The 19,315-nt window shown below is 35.5% G+C and overlaps 3 protein-coding genes across 5 annotated transcripts in view; 2 read left to right on the forward strand and 1 right to left on the reverse strand.

Annotated features, from left to right (window-relative positions):
• The window catches only part of LOC137244168 (sodium-dependent nutrient amino acid transporter 1-like), a 139,424-nt gene extending 126,634 nt beyond the window's left edge, over positions 1-12,790 (forward strand). For all 3 annotated transcript variants that reach the window (XM_067772790.1, XM_067772791.1, XM_067772792.1), the window contains 3 exons: positions 6,640-7,110; positions 12,055-12,331; positions 12,425-12,790. In XM_067772790.1, the coding sequence (XP_067628891.1) occupies positions 6,640-7,110; positions 12,055-12,331; positions 12,425-12,660 (984 nt within the window). In that variant the 3' untranslated portion in view covers positions 12,661-12,790. The remainder of the gene's footprint in view (positions 1-6,639; positions 7,111-12,054; positions 12,332-12,424) is intronic.
• Positions 373-7,774, reverse strand: LOC137244169 (uncharacterized). Its single transcript, XM_067772793.1, has 2 exons — positions 4,081-7,774; positions 373-4,009 (listed from the first exon to the last, which is right to left on the reverse strand). The coding sequence occupies exon 2, from the start codon at positions 2,443-2,445 to the stop codon at positions 586-588; it is 1,860 nt and encodes a 619-aa protein (XP_067628894.1). The 5' UTR covers positions 2,446-4,009; positions 4,081-7,774; the 3' UTR covers positions 373-585.
• Positions 12,791-16,125: 3,335 nt separating the features above from the next.
• On the forward strand, positions 16,126-16,907 carry LOC137244172 (sodium-dependent nutrient amino acid transporter 1-like). The gene is made up of 2 exons (XM_067772797.1): positions 16,126-16,448; positions 16,542-16,907. Exons 1-2 carry the CDS (start codon positions 16,217-16,219, stop codon positions 16,745-16,747), a joined length of 438 nt encoding a protein of 145 aa, XP_067628898.1. The 5' UTR covers positions 16,126-16,216; the 3' UTR covers positions 16,748-16,907.
• The last annotated feature ends 2,408 nt before the right edge of the window (positions 16,908-19,315 follow it).

A 19,315-nucleotide genomic window follows, 5' to 3' on the forward strand; every position in this document is an offset into this window, starting at 1 on the left:
TGGCTTAAATTTAGCTCTTGGCCAAAGACAAAAAGATTAACGTTATTTTGTATTCCTTAAAATATTCACCCTTATTGCCATTGCCGCCGTCGTCATTAAACGACAACGACTCACGACGACGTGTTAAATTCGGTATTGCCATTGTCGTTTTCGATAACTATTGACGATTATCGACACATTTTTGTATTGGCTAAGCAAATTTGCTGTCGTCGTCGCCATCACACGACGCCATTTTCGTCGACGCTGGGTTTACTGACGACAGTAAAACATTTCTTTTTTAGCTGTATTTTTGCGATCAGTTCGATTATGTACTTGTATTTTTTGAGTAGGCTAGTCTGATCTAATATTTCCTGGTACAAATAAAGATTTATTTTACCTTCCGCCCGACGTTTCGCTGAATATTTCAGCCTCTTCAGGGGCTACACTATTTTTATTTTCAAATAAATAAAGAAATAAAATGTCACAACACATAGAAGTTAACATGAAAACATTAAATTACACTTACAACAATATAGGACAATATGAACATACATATAAATGTAAAAAATCGGTACCACCCTGCGTGGTAGTCTTGTCATTACTAATTTATTTAATCAGGCATAGCATATATGCAGCGGCGATATTGTCGCTGTCCTCCTTTCTGTTCATCGTCTTTTGTCTGTTGTTTAAAATGTGTAAGCTTTCAAGTGTGTATCTCACCATCTCCCTTTTTTCCTTATCAATAATTTTAGTGTTCGTGAAATCTGCTGTATGGCCACAGTTGAGTATGTGCTGTGAGAGTGCCGTGCTCTGTTTTTGTTTTTTAATATCAGTTGCGTGTTCGGCAATGCGAACACCTAGCGCCCGCTTTGTCGTCCCAATATATGTTTTATCACAGTTCTCGTTCTCCTTTCCTTTACATTCTATTTTGTATATCACGTTGTTTTGTTGTTGCTTGTCTATTGGAGTCTTTGTTTTTGTATATAATTTGGACAATGTATTATTGGACTTGTAAGCTAGAGTGATGTTTTGTTGTTTAATTATGTTGTGATCGACTATAGGACTTAGCTTAGGAATGTATGTCACGCTGTGGTATTTCTTAGTGTCTGTTGTTGCTGCGTCTGGTAATTTTTTGAGGTGGTTACTGGTTTTCATGATCGCCTGGTTGATCAATTCGCGTATTAGGTGGTTGGGGTAATTATTATTTCTTAAAATGAAATGTATCTTCTCTTTGTTGGCGTCATGGAAATCTTGATGGCTTATGGTTAGTATTTTATTTATCAGATTCTTCGCTGTGTTGATTTTGTATTTGGTTGGTTGGGAGGAGAAAAAGTTAATTAGGCGGCCAGAGGACGTTGGTTTTGAGTACCAATCTAATTTAATATTATTGTTTCCTCTGTGTATACGAACATCGAGGAAAGGAATGTTCGCGTTTTCCTCCATTTCCATGGTGAACTGGATTTTGTGGTGGTATTTGTTTAGCGTCGCTAGAATTATATTCACGTCACTGCGTTTTGCTATTGCGAAAACATCGTCTACATATTTAATAATAAATGTCAAGTCAATATTGTGCTGTTGTTTGAGCTTCAAAATGGTGTTGTCAAAAAGGTCGTCCATAACAATATCAGCGATTGTCGGTGAAAGCGGGTTGCCCATTGGCATACCATGAGTCTGACTGTATAGTTTATTATTGCACATGAAGTAATTATTTTCTCTCAGACAAAAATCTAAAATTTGTTGAAACTTTGCTTTTGTTATTTTTGTTGTGCTTTGTATTTGGTCCCATTTTCTCATTATAATTTTTGTAGCTAACATTGTCGGTATATTTGTAAATAAGGACACCACATCAAACGAAACTAACACATCTTCGTCACACAAATTAATATTGGCCAATCTGTCTTTTAAATTAAACGCATTTTTCACATTATGTTCTTCAGATATGATTGTTTTAAGTATTTGTCCTATGTATGTCGACAGATTGTAACAGGGAATCATGAACGATGAGGCAATCGGCCGCAAGGGAATCTGTGGTTTATGAATTTTTGGCAATCCATACAGCCTTGGCGCCGCCGCGGCCGTGCTAGTTAATTGCTGCTTCTCTCTTTTATTGATTTGTTTTGTTTTGTAAAGTTCGTCTACTATTTTGTTGTTTTTCCTTTGTAGCATATCTGTTGGATCTGCTCTTATGGGTTTGTATGTATTTTTGTCTTCTAATAATTTGTTCATTTTGTCTTTGTATTGGGATTCGTACATTGCTACCGTCTTGTTTCCCTTGTCGGCATCTATGATAACAATGTTAGTGTGGGATTTGAGAAACGCTTTTGTTTTATTAAATGCTGCGAGTATGAATTTTTCCGCGGAGTTGTGTTTGATGTTTCGTTTAAAAAGTAATATGCTGTTGCTCACCTTGTTTCTCGCTATATCTTTTTCTTTTTCGTCTTTTATTCCCATGATTATTTGTTCCATTTCCGCTATGATACGTATTGGTGAGAAACTCTTGCTTGTTGTTGGTATCGCGAACTTTTTTCCGAGCGAAAGTAACCACCTTACTTCCTCAGGAAAAACGATGTTGGTTTTGTTCACGAACCAAATGTTGTTTTACTTATTCCCAATTTCCTCATCTGCTCCTGTTTTAGTCTTTCTAGTTTTGAATTTTGTGTTGCTTCGGTTTCCTTTGCAGTCTTCTGGCTTAGGATGTGTTGCTTTATCATAAAATCGTCAAACTCTAAAGGGTTTAAATTTGCTTTGAGTTGTTGTTGTGCATGATATAGTAGATCTTTCGTTGTTTTTATGTTGATATTTGTTTGTGTTATGTCAATGTTAAGTGTTTTTGTTAGAAATAGACGTTTGCAGTTTTCCATTTGTTTTTTAATTTTTTCGGATGTTGTGTTAATTGTTACATTCCTCACTGAATTTGTGCGGTAGTTGGGTATAAGTCCGTACTGTTTACAACGCAGTAGAAATTTTAGTTGCTCTGTTTGTTTCGCCAATTTGTGTTTCTGTTTGCTGTAGTGTTTCAATATAATACATGTATCCTCTCCATGTTTGAACTTCATATGTTTGTAGAAGTTTTTCATATTGAATTTGTGTTGTTATTGGAAAATAATAAATGGTGTGCGTTATATCGGCAGGCCTTCCGTAATTAAATTTAGCTGTATTTTTGCGATCAGTTCGATTATGTACTTGTATTTTTTGAGTAGGCTAGTCTGATCTAATATTTCCTGGTACAAATAAAGATTTATTTTACCTTCCGCCCGACGTTTCGCTGAATATTTCAGCCTCTTCAGGGGCTACACTATTTTTATTTTCAAATAAATAAAGAAATAAAATGTCACAACACATAGAAGTTAACATGAAAACATTAAATTACACTTACAACAATATAGGACAATATGAACATACATATAAATGTAAAAAATCGGTACCACCCTGCGTGGTAGTCTTGTCATTACTAATTTATTTAATCAGGCATAGCATATATGCAGTGGCGATATTGTCGCTGTCCTCCTTTCTGTTCATCGTCTTTTCCAGAAATGGCAGAGATGGTATATTTTCCTTTCGTTATATCGATAAACTGTCGACGTCGTCTCAACAAGCTTAGCCAATACCGACTTGGTGTCGAAGTGACGACGACGTCGATACGATGTGACGTCGCCAAAATTTGTATATGAGTTCCATCGACGCAGCCAATAACTCCTGGAAAGCCAGTTTTTTCGAAAAAAAATACTCCTTGCATTCTGTGTATTCAGCCTCTGTCATGTGAAATTTTATCCAAAGAGGACATATAACGGATTGCAAAACGTCGAGTGTTTCAGCAAGTACAGCACTAACGGATGGCTGGGAAAGTCCAAGAAGGAAATCATTTCCCACACTTAGTTGATAGGAACCTTGCCCCAAAAATCGCAACGTTGCTGCCAATTTTATGGTTTTTGAAATCGCCGTTGTCCGCATTTCGTTTCTCATATGCGGCTGAATTGTTTCCAGAACATATATGAAGGCAGCTTTATTGAGACGAAAATAGTCTTCAAATCTGAAATAAAGTAAAATATTTCCAGCTGAAACATTAATACATTCTAAACCCCCGAAAGTTGTTATACATACTTGTTGTCTGGCAAACGAAATACATCGGAGTTATTCCTTATTTTTTTCTATTTAATCTAAGCTCCTCTTTATTCTTTTCGTCACTAGAGCTTGCACTACTGTCATAAAAAACATTTTTGTAAAATCTTGAAATAAAATATTTAAACAAAGCTTAAATCACGAAAAAAGATTCAGAAATAGTATGAAATATCGAACAGCTGATCCAGAAATGGCAGAGATGGTATATTTTCCTTTCGTTATATCGATAAACTGTCGACGTCGTCTCAACAAGCTTAGCCAATGCCGATTTGGTGTCGAAGTGACGACGACGTCGATACGATGTGACGTCGACTGAAAAACGACGACGATGTCGACGACGACAATGACAATAAGGGTGATTATAAAGAAGAGAGAAAAACTTTTGTTTGTACGAAAATAAAAAAAATCAATACTTTTTAGTGAAAGTAAATACTGGCAAATAAAGCTGCCGAAAAGGTGAGGTTATGTTGTTGACATCACTTTATATAATTTAATTTTAGTATTGTTCTGCTAAAAAACCACGTTTCATAGGGCTACAGTTATTGTTGTTGTTATGGCAATCGTCGAACCTTGGATTTACGCACCTCTTAAGCCCCATAGCATGCTGGAGGAGGCTCGATTTACATCGTCACTCTTTACGAAAACTATGTAGCACATTCCAAATTCAAATGAAATACTAATACGTTTAATTGGTCCCACATTTCGGTTGTTTGCGTGGAAGATTTTTCAATAGTGTTGGTTTCGACGCGAATAACGAACTGTGCTCGTCTTCCACGCAACTAAGGTTAGGTAAGGTTGAACTGGCTGGTCGGTGAGGACTCATGGACTGAATGAGTTCATACTCGTAGTGTTACCAGAAGTTTGTTTAACGACCAAACTAAAACACCTTATAAAAACCAGGACCTGTATTATAAAATAACTCCGTCCTCTTGGCAAACACTAGAAGCTTTCCAGGACCTTCGCCACCCTCTGCTTCTAAATCTGATAGCACGAAAATAACGAATAGTACTAGTTTTTCATACCAAGCATATACAGGACGATTAGCACAATACAAAGCTTTATATGTAGCTCACGGCTTCCACAACCCAATTGTCAACTTTACCTACCCGAGGGGGATCCTATGCCAAATATGAATGTATCATGCTCATATTGATCAGGCAAGGCTTTGCGATCCCAAGCCCGCCATGGAGCTAGGGGGTGGGGGTCGAGATGGACTAGAAGGTTCAACGTGGGCACAATAATCGTCCCCGGGACGGTTGAGTTAGTACCGCAAGGGTTCATGTTAGAGGAATGTACTACGGGCCTCCTTCCTTCTCTGCAAAATAGATGTGTGCCTGATCGGAGTTCCTTTATTTTATTTTGTTGCCTGCCTTAATGACGTGGTTGCTTTATGACAAGAAACACACATTTTTATCAGCTTTTTCAGTTCGGAAGCAAGCAGAGATTATGGCTTGGTGGTTAAGTCCCATGATATCATGTCGTCAGCATATGGAAGGAACTGCGCGCTGTTATAAAATATTGTTCATCGTAGTCATTTTCAAATTCAAATATAGCGAGATATATGCAGCTCCTTTCCGTTTAAGCGAAGGTGGATTTAGAAAAAATAGGACGTTTTAAAAGAGTCGTATGATCTGAAGATTTTTCACAGGTATAATAGAGGTGCATAATATTGTGGCGAATGTTGACATCACAATGCTGTTAGTAAATAAACGCAACAAAAAAACACAGCAAGCAGCGAAACTTATGTACAAGGCAACGAAGGGATATCTCACACACGCACATGTAATCATCAGCCAAAGTATTTACGCATACACACGCATATGGCTATAAGAAAAGCATAAACTACAAATATACAAGTATATAGCTGGTAACCAAGCATGAGATACAATTGTTCTCGAACTGTTCGCGAAATGACCAGACCTTAGGAGAAATGGGTGAACGAGAAAACCGAGAGTATAAAAGCAGCGCAAGCTGAAGAATCAGTAATCAGTTTGATCTAAACACGCTATTAGTTGCGAAGTGAGGTACTTGCAAAGTAAACTAAATAAAGACCAGTTTGCAATACTGAACATTGGAAGGTGCATAATAGCCAGGATTTCCCTAAATTCGTCACAATACATAAGTTAGTCAGTAACAGCAGATGTAGGAAGTGCGAGCTTTACGAAGAAACGGTTGAGCACGTTCTGTGATCATATACTGTGTTCGCTAGGTAGAGGCTCCAGCTATTAGTGGCGGCAGAGGAAGGAGTTACTCTATAACATAAGTCCTGGCACCTGATTGGGGTTCTTACGTTTGGTCATCATACAAATTCTAGTAACACTATGGACACATTCAGTCTGTGTGAGGTTTTATTGACCGGCCAGTTCAACCTAACCTAATAAGATGCACGAAATTTCTTAAAAATGAAATTTACACTAACTTAGATGCAAGGGAACCTTTGTCCACCTCGAATCTTCATCCGCCCCACTGTGGGACGTTATTACCCCGTGTTCTCTTTTACGTCACCACAAGCGATTATAAATCAATGTTTTTTACTTCCAGGTATGGTATGCAGCTGTCACACAGTGCTTCTACTCACTGTCAGTTTGCTTTGGCAATATTATTATGTACTCCTCCTTCAATAAATTCAATCACAACATACATCGGGATGCTATGATTGTCACCACTTTGGATACTTTCACTTCCCTAATTTCGGGATTCACAATATTCGGTATTTTGGGTAATTTGGCATATGAAATCGGTACAGATGATATTGGCACAGTTGTTAGAGGTGGTACGGGACTCGCGTTCATTTCATATCCCGATGCTATATCCAAATTTAAAACGTTGCCGCAAATATTCTCCGTGTTGTTCTTTTTGATGCTCTTTATCCTCGGCATTGGCTCGAATATTGCTATGTCTTCGTGTACGGTGACAGCCTTACGTGATAGCTTTCCGAAGATTAAACAGTGGCATTGTGCCCTGGCTATATCAATAATAAGCTTCTTTATTGGATTGGCGTATGTAACACCGGTAAGATAGATCAAAAACTTGAGCTCGGGATGATAGCCGTAAGCACCTATATTTTTAATTTTTTTAAACATATGTACATATGTATGTGTGTATTTTTTGCAACCTCGGGTGGAATTTCTTTTTACATATTTAGTTCAGTTCTTTGCGATGAAAACATACTTATATACTTTGTTTTTTGAAATTGTACTTTTTGGATTTTACTGAAGCTTCTGGATTCTACTCAGTAGCTTCATCAAGTTGTCAACTTTTTTACGAAAGACTGACGTAAGCACCGAAGCGACCCGGATTCATATCCACCCAAGAACAATCCACCTGGCAAGACCAGGGCCAAATGAGCAGGATCAGGTGCTTCGAAGCATCGATCCTGACATCATCATTGTGGATAAGGAAATTTAACACTATTGCCATCATTTCCGACTGACTCACCTAAGGGAATTAATGATTATGAATGCATTTTCTAATATATGTTAGTGAGGTCCTTAACGGGTAAAATTTTTTTTTTGGCAGGGTACCATCTCAATTTGTTCTCTATCCTAGGAAACTATTTCAGTATTTTTCGCAATTTTTTTGAAGAATATTTAGGATTGAATTTTATTTGGTCATTGCCATGTGTGGCGTGTGGCCCATTATAGTACTATCTATCTACTATTTTAACTTTTCTAGTAATTTTCCACTATTGTTTTGTCCCAAAATAACTTAGATAATATTTAAGGTTATAAGCAGACCCCTCCGTTCAATAAAATTGTATTGAACATAGACGTTAAATTAAAATATTTAAAACATCCTCATATGTAGTTTAAAATATTTAGGAGCTTTATTAAAGAACTTATGATTTAAGAAACTTGTTTAACTGACAAGAGGACATTTCCATAATTTCTACGATAAAGGTGCATCTACCAAGATGAACAAATTGTACCTGATTTTTCTACATATTTTCTGTAGAATTTAAAAGTCGCTTTTATTTATTCCTACTTTTTGTAAATATTCCAGGACGTAAAATACATATTTGCATGCAAATTATTATTTAGATTAGATTTGAGCCTAAATTTTAAACCGCTCATCGGTTTAAGCACTTTTTGAATCTTTTTCGAACTAAATTCGAAACCTCTCAATTGACAACTTTGTTTTTTAATTTATTTAATAATTTGGGAAAAATTTAAACAACGTGACATCAGGACGGACAAGGCGACAGCTGTTTCGATTATACCTTGTAAATCTCTTCAAAGCCTTTTCTCCCGGGAGTGGGAGTCGAACTCGCACTCCTACGATAGTTGAAATGGTTGTAAACGCATTCAGCTACGTCATGCCTGTTGTGTAGTTCTTCCCAATTGCCTTCTTTTTGCATATTTTAATCTTTTACACATTGCATACTTCGTATGCAATTATGTGTTAAAGCTATGCTTGGTACGGCGGTTTTCAAAGAAACTTTGGTTTTTGTTGCTGTTTTCGTTCTATTTATAGAACTACAACGAATTAACCAATTTTGTCTGTTTGGGCAATATGGGCAATCCCCGATTATTAAAATCATACTTTGTTTTTTATTCGGCTTTAATTTCAAACTTATTTGAACAATAAGTCTGAAATCTCAAAATTGTTTAAAAAAAAACATAAGCAATATTCAAAAATTTAATAGTGGAAATTTGTTAACTCTTCTGGGTTTATAACATGGCCCATAAGTTTAAACTTGTGGTTGAAATTTTTAAATAAAAAACATTTATTGAAGGTGCTTCAAGTCAAAGATCTTTTTTCTAAATATTTTGATGTACATATACATAAGGTGTTATTATATGTTTTGTTATACAGATTCGATGTGCTAGAGCACACTACTGTTATTTGGAGCACGTCTGTTCGAAATCTCGCCACCGCCAACTAGGTTTTTCTTTATTTTTAAATGCTAGTGGAAGTTTTTCTTTTTCAACACGCTTATATTAGCTCACACCTACGGCGCAAACAGCCACACGGCCGGTCCAACCCATCACTAGAATCTCCGTAGCATGGACAGACGCAATACCAAGAATCAGCCGCTGTCCCTGGCTTCTCCCCCTCTTTCCGACACCGGCACACGAGTGACCTTATTAACAACATGAACATGGCAAATGTCGACCATATTGGGCATCCACGTCGATGGCATTACGCTACTGACTTTCTTACACCCAAAAATACTGGGTGTGACGTTCGATCAGGATCTACTTTTTGGCGAGCACACAACTGCAGTTGTACCTAAACTCCAGAGCCGCAACAAAATCCTTAAGTCTCTTCCTGGCAGCACTTGGGGTAAAGATAAAGAAACGCTCATAACCACATATAAAGCAATTGGCGGTCGCTTGGATGCTACGCGCTCCCATTATGGTCGCTGAGCCAAAAAGAAACACACTGGAGGGAACTGCAGGTCTGTCAAAACAAAACGCTCAGAACTGCCCCGGGATGTCTTCTTACTTACTTACTTTATTGGCGCTTAACCGTTTAAACGGTTATGGCTGTCCAACAAGGCGCGTCAGTCGCTTCTTTTCTCTGCCAACCGGCGCCAATTGGTCACACCAAGGAAGTTTAAATCTTTTTCAACCTTGGCCTTCCAGAGGAGTGGGGCCACCCTCTTCCTCTGCTACCATAGGTAAAAATAAATAAATGTAAGGCGCGATAACCTCCGAAGAGATCTAAGGCCGAGCTTCTCTTCCAATTTGCGTCGTGCTCCTCTTGATTTTCCCTACAAATTGGCCGGACGGGACCTACATGTTTTTATGCCGACTCCGAACGGCATCTGCAAGGCAGATGAGTTTTCACTGAGAGCTTTTCATGGCAGAAATACACCCGGGGCGCTTGCCAAACACTGCCGAGGGGCGACCCCGCTTAGAAAAATTTTCTTTTAATTGAAAAACCTTATTTCTAAAATTTTGATGTTGCTTTGCCCGGGAGTTGAACCCAGGGCATACGGAGTGATAGGCGGAGCACGCTACCATCACACCACGGTGGCCGCCACCATAGGTGGGTTCCGATAAAAACACTATCATAGCCGAAGCGTCATCTTTCATTCGCATAGCATGACCTTGCCAGCGTAGCCGCTGTTTTAATTTGCTGGACTATGTTGATGTCTGCGTAAAGCTCATCATTAAATCTTCTTCGGTAGAAAAACAGAAAAGAAAGAAAAGTTTAACTCGTTCAGCAAAATCAAAAGAGCTACAAAATTCGAATTTCGAAAATACCATCTGACATAGTTTTTTTTTTTTTTTTTTTTATTTATGTCAACCAAAAAATTATAAAAAAACAAGAAATCGACCATTCACAAATGTTGATATACTTCAGAAAATTTCACTCATAAACATTCATTTTATTAACTATACCCAGACAAGAAAATTGGTTGTATATGGTAAAAATGGGTTAATACCCAAATATTTACCCAAAAGAAGGGTAAAAATAATCTTTTGGAAAATATGGAAAACAAACACACTACATGATTCAATCCAAAATGTACCCTGTCCTATATTGGTGGGTAGTTATCCATTACGCTATCGGTTGAATTAGTTTTAATCTGTAATCCAGCGTTTTTCCAAAATATTGAGCCAATAATGCATGCCGTTGCTAAAATATAAGTTTACCCAGTAAACATTTTAAGTCAAAAAAGAGTCGGAAAAATATCTAAATTGGAGCGTTTACAGTCGGTATGTGCTCATTTGGGAAGCATTAGGCATTGTCAGCGCTTATTGGGGTCATATATAGTTCGACACACCTTACAGAGCGTGACAGCTTTGCGGTCACATTAAAAATGTCGACAAGCATCCATGAGCGGAAAAACGTCGATGCCTATACAAAAAAAGAATAGCAAGGGTAACAATAATGTACAAATGTAATTCATTTTATATTAAAATGAAAAATTGTCATAAAAAAGTTTCAAAATTTGTTCCAAACTCGCTGTGGCGAACATTAATAGTTGATAAATGATAAGTTTTGCATGCTAGGTTAGGAGCTTTCAGGCCGTTAAATAAAAGGCAAAAATTAAATTTTTTTTTACCCTCCTACGCGTTTCGACGCTTTTCTGATTCCTACATTGCCCACTTATTTTGGACTCGTTTCAGATTTTTAAATTATGAGCGCCGTGAGCATGTTTGAGGGGTAGCTTTGTTTGCGTAAACTAGGCAGCTCCGGAATAAAAACTCAGACATTTTTCTGCAATAATTTATTCTAAATAAACTACCACCTAACCTATCCTATTCTATTCTAAATAAACAATTAATTCAACTAAAACTTATTTCATTTCTATCTTATCCTAATGGGAGTTTTATCACAACAATTGTCTCCCCTATGTTTTCCGCTTCGGATATATGTCAACAATTCTTCCTAAAAGCCCTGTAGTAGTGTCATTAAAAGACTCAAAATTAACGGATATGACGCCAATAAGGCTCATATATGATATCGGAAGGAGGCCTGTATAAGACTTATGTTAGAGGCAAAATATGAGCATATAGCATTCGCTTCAGGCTCCTAAATGAGTTCATAACGAGTGCAAACGATCCAAAGTTTGGACTCCTTTCAGACTAATTGTTGACTCCGGGTGTTTGCAGGGTTGTTTGTTTAAAATCAATTTTTTAATTTCAAATGACGTATAAATTTAATTGCTGAATTGTAATTCCAAGCAGCCTCGATTCAAATGATTTTTAAATACCCAAAAAAAGATACAAAAAAGTAATATTCCGGGTATTTACCCATAAACATGGTAAATACCCGGTAGAATCCCAACTTTATTTATCAGGCTTGATAATTTGTCAACGAACACAGAATCGGGGGGTTAATTAGGCCTCAAAAAAGAAATTTTCCACGAGGTGCAAAATTATTTGAAGGGTTTTCAATATAGGGGTGGGCATTATGCCCTTCCAAATTGAAAACACATTATTGCAGAGACTAATAAAACACTAACATATTCATTTCATGTAATTCTACAAAAATTTACAGGGTGGACAATTTATTTTAACTCTAGTTGACTTTTATGGTGCTTCCATGATAGTGCTGGTTTTAGGCATTTTGGAGCTGTATACCTTGGGTTGTGTTTATGGTGTAGACCGTTTGTGTAAGGACATCGAATTTATGATCGGCCACAAAGTGGGACGTTATTGGCGTTGGTGCTGGGCGCTTATAACTCCCGGTGTTATGACAATAATTTTAATTTACTTCTATGCGACATATGAATCTCTAACCTACAATAATTTACAATATCCAACTTGGGCATATGGTAAGTGAATTAACTAATTACACTTCATGCGAACTTTTATAAAAGAAAATTCTTTAACATGAACCCATTTTACTTTTTTTGCTTTATTTCTAGCATTGGGATGGATAATTACTGCTGTAGGTATTGCACAAGTACCATTTTGGGCTGTTGTGGTTATTATTCGTCAACCTGGAGAAAGTTTAAGCGAAAAAATTCGAGGTGCTTTCCGTCCCGTGGAAGGTTGGGGCCCATCTGACCCATTACTACGTGAACAATACTACAAACTACTTGCAAACGATTCCATTGACGAGAGTTTGTGGGGTAAAGTGAAGAAGAACTGTTTTGTATAGATGCCTACATCTGCATTATAGATTTTAGAAAGATATGATTATTTATTTTTATGATTATTGAGATATTGAAATGTTTACTTGTATGTGCAATTAAATATACGCTTCAGTTGAGCTGGACTAAGTAAATGTTTCTCAAAAGTGGTTAAGTTATTGCAAATATAAATTTTATTAAGATCCCATGAGCTGCAAACAAAAACCATAGCGGTAATTTTATCCTAATCTAATTCAATACATTAAAATATTTTTTTTTTAATTACTACTGCTGAAACTTAGTTTCTGGAATGATAGCTTTCACATAATTTAAGATTTAACCCTATAGGATTATGATATGGATAAATATAGCACGTTTTATTGTAAAGAAATGTAAACCAGAGAGATTATGTTCAATCAGACCTGTTAAATTTGAATTAGCATTAGTAATCAATTAAATCAGGGATGGGCCTATTTTCGGCTCCTAAATCAGTTTCAGTGCCAGCGAGTGCTAGGTGAGACGTTTGTGTGTTTTGGGGTGTTAGGGGAGTAAAACAATACATTGGAATTATCGTACGCTTCGTCTCAAACGATATCCATCGCAAGGTTGCGGAAACACTAAACAACTGAAATGAAAATATTCTCCCTCAACCTCGAAAACCAATTCCCAAACTGTGTTGCAATAGTACGAAAACAAAAACATACATTTTTTGACAAGAAATACGAAAAACGGAATAACCATAGTCTGAAGTCGACTTTATGTTACAGCGCATTATTGACATTCATTTCGCCTTCACATAGATTTAATTATATCCAAGCCGATTCATTTTGCAATCTATACATAAAAGTATTTCAAAAAGTATTTTTAAAGTAGCAGGTAGTAGTAGAAAAACGTACTAATGCACGTTTCGTATATAATCGTGGGAAAACGAAACACTTTTCAGACTTGGCAGTGTTGCCGCGATCCTAGAAAGAAATGTATCAGTTTACAAATAAAAAAAAGGTACCAATCGCATAAACAACGACTAATTTTATCAGTTTTATTATAAACATAACTGCTTTCATTTATAAATTTCAAATTATGGAGGAATTTTCAATTTCTTCAGGTCACATACATATATCGTTAAATCCACACTGCAAAAATTGTTGAAGCATGTGTTGCATGTGTGTTTAATTTACGGCGACCATTTTAAAACTTGCTTTGTTTATGATTTGAATCGCAAAGGAATTTCTAAAATTTCAACTGAAAATTCAGTTCGAGTTGTGAATGACAAAAGCGACAATACATATTTATGGCCTTTAGTGCGAGCGAAGCCGCCAGTAAGGGCTAGTTTATCCTAAAACGCTTAATAATTTGAACATAAGAGCGGTGGCAGCTCTATTTTCCACATATGTATAAAGCCAAATACTCTCTCTTTATCAATCTTATGTGTTTGTATATTATTCTCTTCCTGTGCTCTTCGCCCCACATACCTGTACTAGATCGTCCCTCTCCAAGCACTTAAATGTGCAAAGCGTGCCCGTATGAGCAAAAGGTTCATACGAGCCGTTTTGCCCAACGCTGAATTATATAGACGCATGTTTTAATGGCCAATGATCATTTCAATTGTTTTCCAAAAAAAGCAATTACTAATTGATTACCATTCGAAAAAAATCAAAAAAAATCATGACTTTCCAATTATTGAAAAAAAGCAAAAAAAAATTAAAAATTATCAAAAGTAATCAAAATGATTACTTTTGACTATTTTTGATTTTTTCGATTAGTTTTGATTTTTTTTTTTTGATTGTTTTTGATATTTTTTTTTATTTATTTATTTATTTTTTTTTTTGATTTTTTTTATGATTTATGTTGGATTATTTTTTTATTATTTTTCCGCTTTGTTGAAAGAAAAATTCTGGTTTATTGCATGCACGGGATAATTTCTACATACAAGTACATTTTAGGATGCATATATGTAATACTCCTATATTGCTAATAGAAAATGCTCGCAATGCGTTTTGAATTCGAAATCAAAACAAAACAGCCAATAAAATTTTTGTAATTGTAGGAGCATATGTGTGACAAGAAAATATTTAAATTTAGGTTCATTCGATTATTGAATACAAAAACAAAAACATTTAAACAGCAATATATCGGCACTCTGGTGTTTGGGAATGTACCTAGCCTTCTGTAGCAATTACATATTACATATACTATGTTAGGATGTACATGCAACATATAGGGCGAATGGTATATGAGCGGTGATTTAAACATATTCTCTAGTAAGTATACACACATGTGCGTATTTTACTACACTCATTATATAAAATAATGTGGGGTCGAAAACGGCTGTTTTTCTAACTGCCCGACAATATGTAAAAAAAAGTTGGATTCATAGGTTGGCGTCCAAAATCTTTCATTTATCAGCGATCCTTTATGGTTTCATGCTTAAGTCTAGCCAATTTTTTTATATCCAAAATAAATATATCCACTATTTTGGATTACGTAATGGCTATGCACTGATTATTTTGTACATACAAGCACATTGGTGGATGTAACGGTATATCGTGAGCGCATATCTAGGCATATGGGTACACACATTAGGTGAGTATGTATATGTAATTATCGTGTCTGTAGATGTATCGGACGAATACCTTGCGGGGGAGTGCGTATTGTTTTACGTCAAAACAATATGCTCAAACAATATGTATGAGTAATACTACTTAGGTTGATAGCTTCACTTCCAACTGGAGCGATCCTCTAAGTTGTCTTTTATCATCATGATTAGTTGTCTAACGAAAGGTTGTTATATCCCAGATAAAATTAACATAAGTATGTCCATGTACATTAGGTTGAAACTTCTTTTTATTTCCTTATGATTACGCCTAGGATATTTCCCATACAATTTTAAGTTTTGCATAGTGAGCCATAGTTTTATTACTAACAATGGAAATTCCAAACACATTTGTTTGCCTATCATACATTATTTTTTCGAAATGGTTGGATATTTCCCAAGAATATATATATATATATACATTGTGAAGCTCAATAACAGTGGTCGACTGCTAATACGTGCCCTAAAAGACTTGGATTGACCTCTGTATTAATAATACGAAGGTAGAAAACACAAATTTTGAGTCGTTCAAAAGATATTAACGAAAAAAAATGCTTATTTATGATAAAGCTCTCTAAATGGGACGAAGAACATTCACATAGTGGCGATGATATGAAACCAATATTACTAAAATAAAGCGAACAAATGATTTTTAAATACCCAAAAAAAGATACAAAAAAGTAATATTCCGGGTATTTACCCATAAACATGGTAAATACCCGGTAGAATCCCAACTTTATTTATCAGGCTTGATAATTTGTCAACGAACACAGAATCGGGGGGTTAATTAGGCCTCAAAAAAGAAATTTTCCACGAGGTGCAAAATTATTTGAAGGGTTTTCAATATAGGGGTGGGCATTATGCCCTTCCAAATTGAAAACACATTATTGTAGAGACTAATAAAACACTAACATATTCATTTCATGTAATTCTACAAAAATTTACAGGGTGGACAATTTATTTTAACTCTAGTTGACTTTTATGGTGCTTCCATGATAGTGCTGGTTTTAGGCATTTTGGAGCTGTATACCTTGGGTTGTGTTTATGGTGTAGACCGTTTGTGTAAGGACATCGAATTTATGATCGGCCACAAAGTGGGACGTTATTGGCGTTGGTGCTGGGCGCTTATAACTCCCGGTGTTATGACAATAATTTTAATTTACTTTTATGCGACATATGAATCTCTAACCTACAATAATTTACAATATCCAACTTGGGCATATGGTAAGTGAATTAACTAATTACACTTCATGCGAACTTTTATAAAAGAAAATTCTTTAACATGAACCCATTTTACTTTTTTTGCTTTATTTCTAGCATTGGGATGGATAATTACTGCTGTAGGTATTGCACAAGTACCATTTTGGGCTGTTGTGGTTATTATTCGTCAACCTGGAGAAAGTTTAAGCGAAAAAATTCGAGGTGCTTTCCGTCCCGTGGAAGGTTGGGGCCCATCTGACCCATTACTACGTGAACAATACTACAAACTACTTGCAAACGATTCCATTGACGAGAGTTTGTAGGGTAAAGTGAAGAAGAACTGCTTTGTATAGATGCCTACATCTGCATTATAGATTTTAGAAAGATATGATTATTTATTTTTATGATTATTGAGATATTGAAATGTTTACTTGTATGTGCAATTAAATATACGCTTCAGTTGAGCTGGACTAAGTAAATGTTTCTCAAAAGTGGTTAAGTTATTGCAAATATAAATTTTATTAAGATCCCATGAGCTGCAAACAAAAACCATAGCGGTAATTTTATCCTAATCTAATTCAATACATTAAAATATTTTTTTTTTTAATTACTACTGCTGAAACTTAGTTTCTGGAATGATAGCTTTCACATAATTTAAGATATAACCCTATAGGATTATGATATGGATAAATATAGCACGTTTTATTGTAAAGAAATGTAAACCAGAGAGATTATGTTCACATCAGACCTGTTAAATTTGAATTAGCAATTAGTAATCAATTAAATCAGGGATGGGCCTATTTTCGGCTCCTAAATCAGTTTCAGTGCCAGCGAGTGCTAGGTGAGACGTTTGTGTGTTTTGGGGTGTTAGGGGAGTAAAACAATACATTGGAATTATCGTACGCTTCGTCTCAAACGATATCCATCGCAAGGTTGCGGAAACACTAAACAACTGAAATGAAAATATTCTCCCTCAACCTCGAAAACCAATTCCCAAACTGTGTTACAATAGTACGAAAACAAAAACATACATTTTTTGACAAGAAATACGAAAAACGGAATAACCATAGTCTGAAGTCGACTTTATGTTACAGCGCATTATTGACATTCATTTCGCCTTCACATAGATTTAATTATATCCAAGCCGATTCATTTTGCAATCTATACATAAAAGTATTTCAAAAAGTATTTTTAAAGTAGCAGGTAGTAGTAGAAAAACGTACTAATGCACGTTTCGTATACAATCGTGGGAAAACGAAACACTTTTCAGACTTGGCAGTGTTGCCGCGATCCTAGAAGGAAATGTATCAGTTTACAAATAAAAAAAAGGTACCAATCGCATAAACAACGACTAATTTTATCAGTTTTATTATAAACATAACTGCTTTCATTTATAAATTTCAAATTATGGAGGAATTTTCAATTTCTTCAGGTCACATACATATATCGTTAAATCCACACTGCAAAAATTGTTGAAGCATGTGTTGCATGTGTGTTTAATTTACGGCGACCATTTTAAAACTTGCTTTGTTTATGATTTGAATCGCAAAGGAATTTCTAAAATTTCAACTGAAAATTCAGTTCGAGTTGTGAATGACAAAAGCGACAATACATATTTATGGCCTTTAGTGCGAGCGAAGCCGCCGGTAAGGGCTAGTTTATCCTAAAACGCTTAATAATTTGAACATAAGAGCGGTGGCAGCTCTATTTTCCACATATGTATAAAGCCAAATACTCTCTCTTTATCAATCTTATGTGTTTGTATATTATTCTCTTCCTGTGCTCTTCGCCCCACATACCTGTACTAGATCGTCCCTCTCCAAGCACTTAAATGTGCAAAGCGTGCCCGTATGAGCAAAAGGTTCATACGAGCCGTTTTGCCCAACGCTGAATTATATAGACGCATGTTTTAATGGCCAATGATCATTTCAATTGTTTTCCAAAAAAAGCAATTACTAATTGATTACCATTCGAAAAAAAAATCAAAAAAAATCATGACTTTCCAATTATTGAAAAAAAGCAAAAAAAAATTAAAAATTATCAAAAGTAATCAAAATGATTACTTTTGACTATTTTTGATTTTTTCGATTAGTTTTGATTTTTTTTTTTTTTGATTGTTTTTGATATTTTTTTTTATTTATTTATTTTTTTTTTTTTGATTTTTTTTTATGATTTATGTTGGATTATTTTTTTATTATTTTTCCGCTTTGTTGAAAGAAAAATTCTGGTTTATTGCATGCACGGGATAATTTCTACATACAAGTACATTTTAGGATGCATATATGTAATACTCCTATATTGCTAATAGAAAATGCTCGCAATGCGTTTTGAATTCGAAATCAAAACAAAACAGCCAATAAAATTTTTGTAATTGTAGGAGCATATGTGTGACAAGAAAATATTTAAATTTAGGTTCATTCGATTATTGAATACAAAAACAAAAACATTTAAACAGCAATATATCGGCACTCTGGTGTTTGGGAATGTACCTAGCCTTCTGTAGCAATTACATATTACATATACTATGTTAGGATGTACATGCAACATATAGGGCGAATGGTATATGAGCGGTGATTTAAACATATTCTCTAGTAAGTATACACACATGTGCGTATTTTACTACACTCATTATATAAAATAATGTGGGGTCGAAAACGGCTGTTTTTCTAACTGCCCGACAATATGTAAAAAAAAGTTGGATTCATAGGTTGGCGTCCAAAATCTTTCATTTATCAGCGATCCTTTATGGTTTCATGCTTAAGTCTAGCCAATTTTTTTATATCCAAAATAAATATATCCACTATTTTGGATTACGTAATGGCTATGCACTGATTATTTTGTACATACAAGCACATTGGTGGATGTAACGGTATATCGTGAGCGCATATCTA

Source organism: Eurosta solidaginis, chromosome 3, assembly GCF_040869045.1.
Source record: "Eurosta solidaginis isolate ZX-2024a chromosome 3, ASM4086904v1, whole genome shotgun sequence".
Lineage (NCBI taxonomy): Eukaryota > Metazoa > Arthropoda > Insecta > Diptera > Tephritidae > Eurosta > Eurosta solidaginis.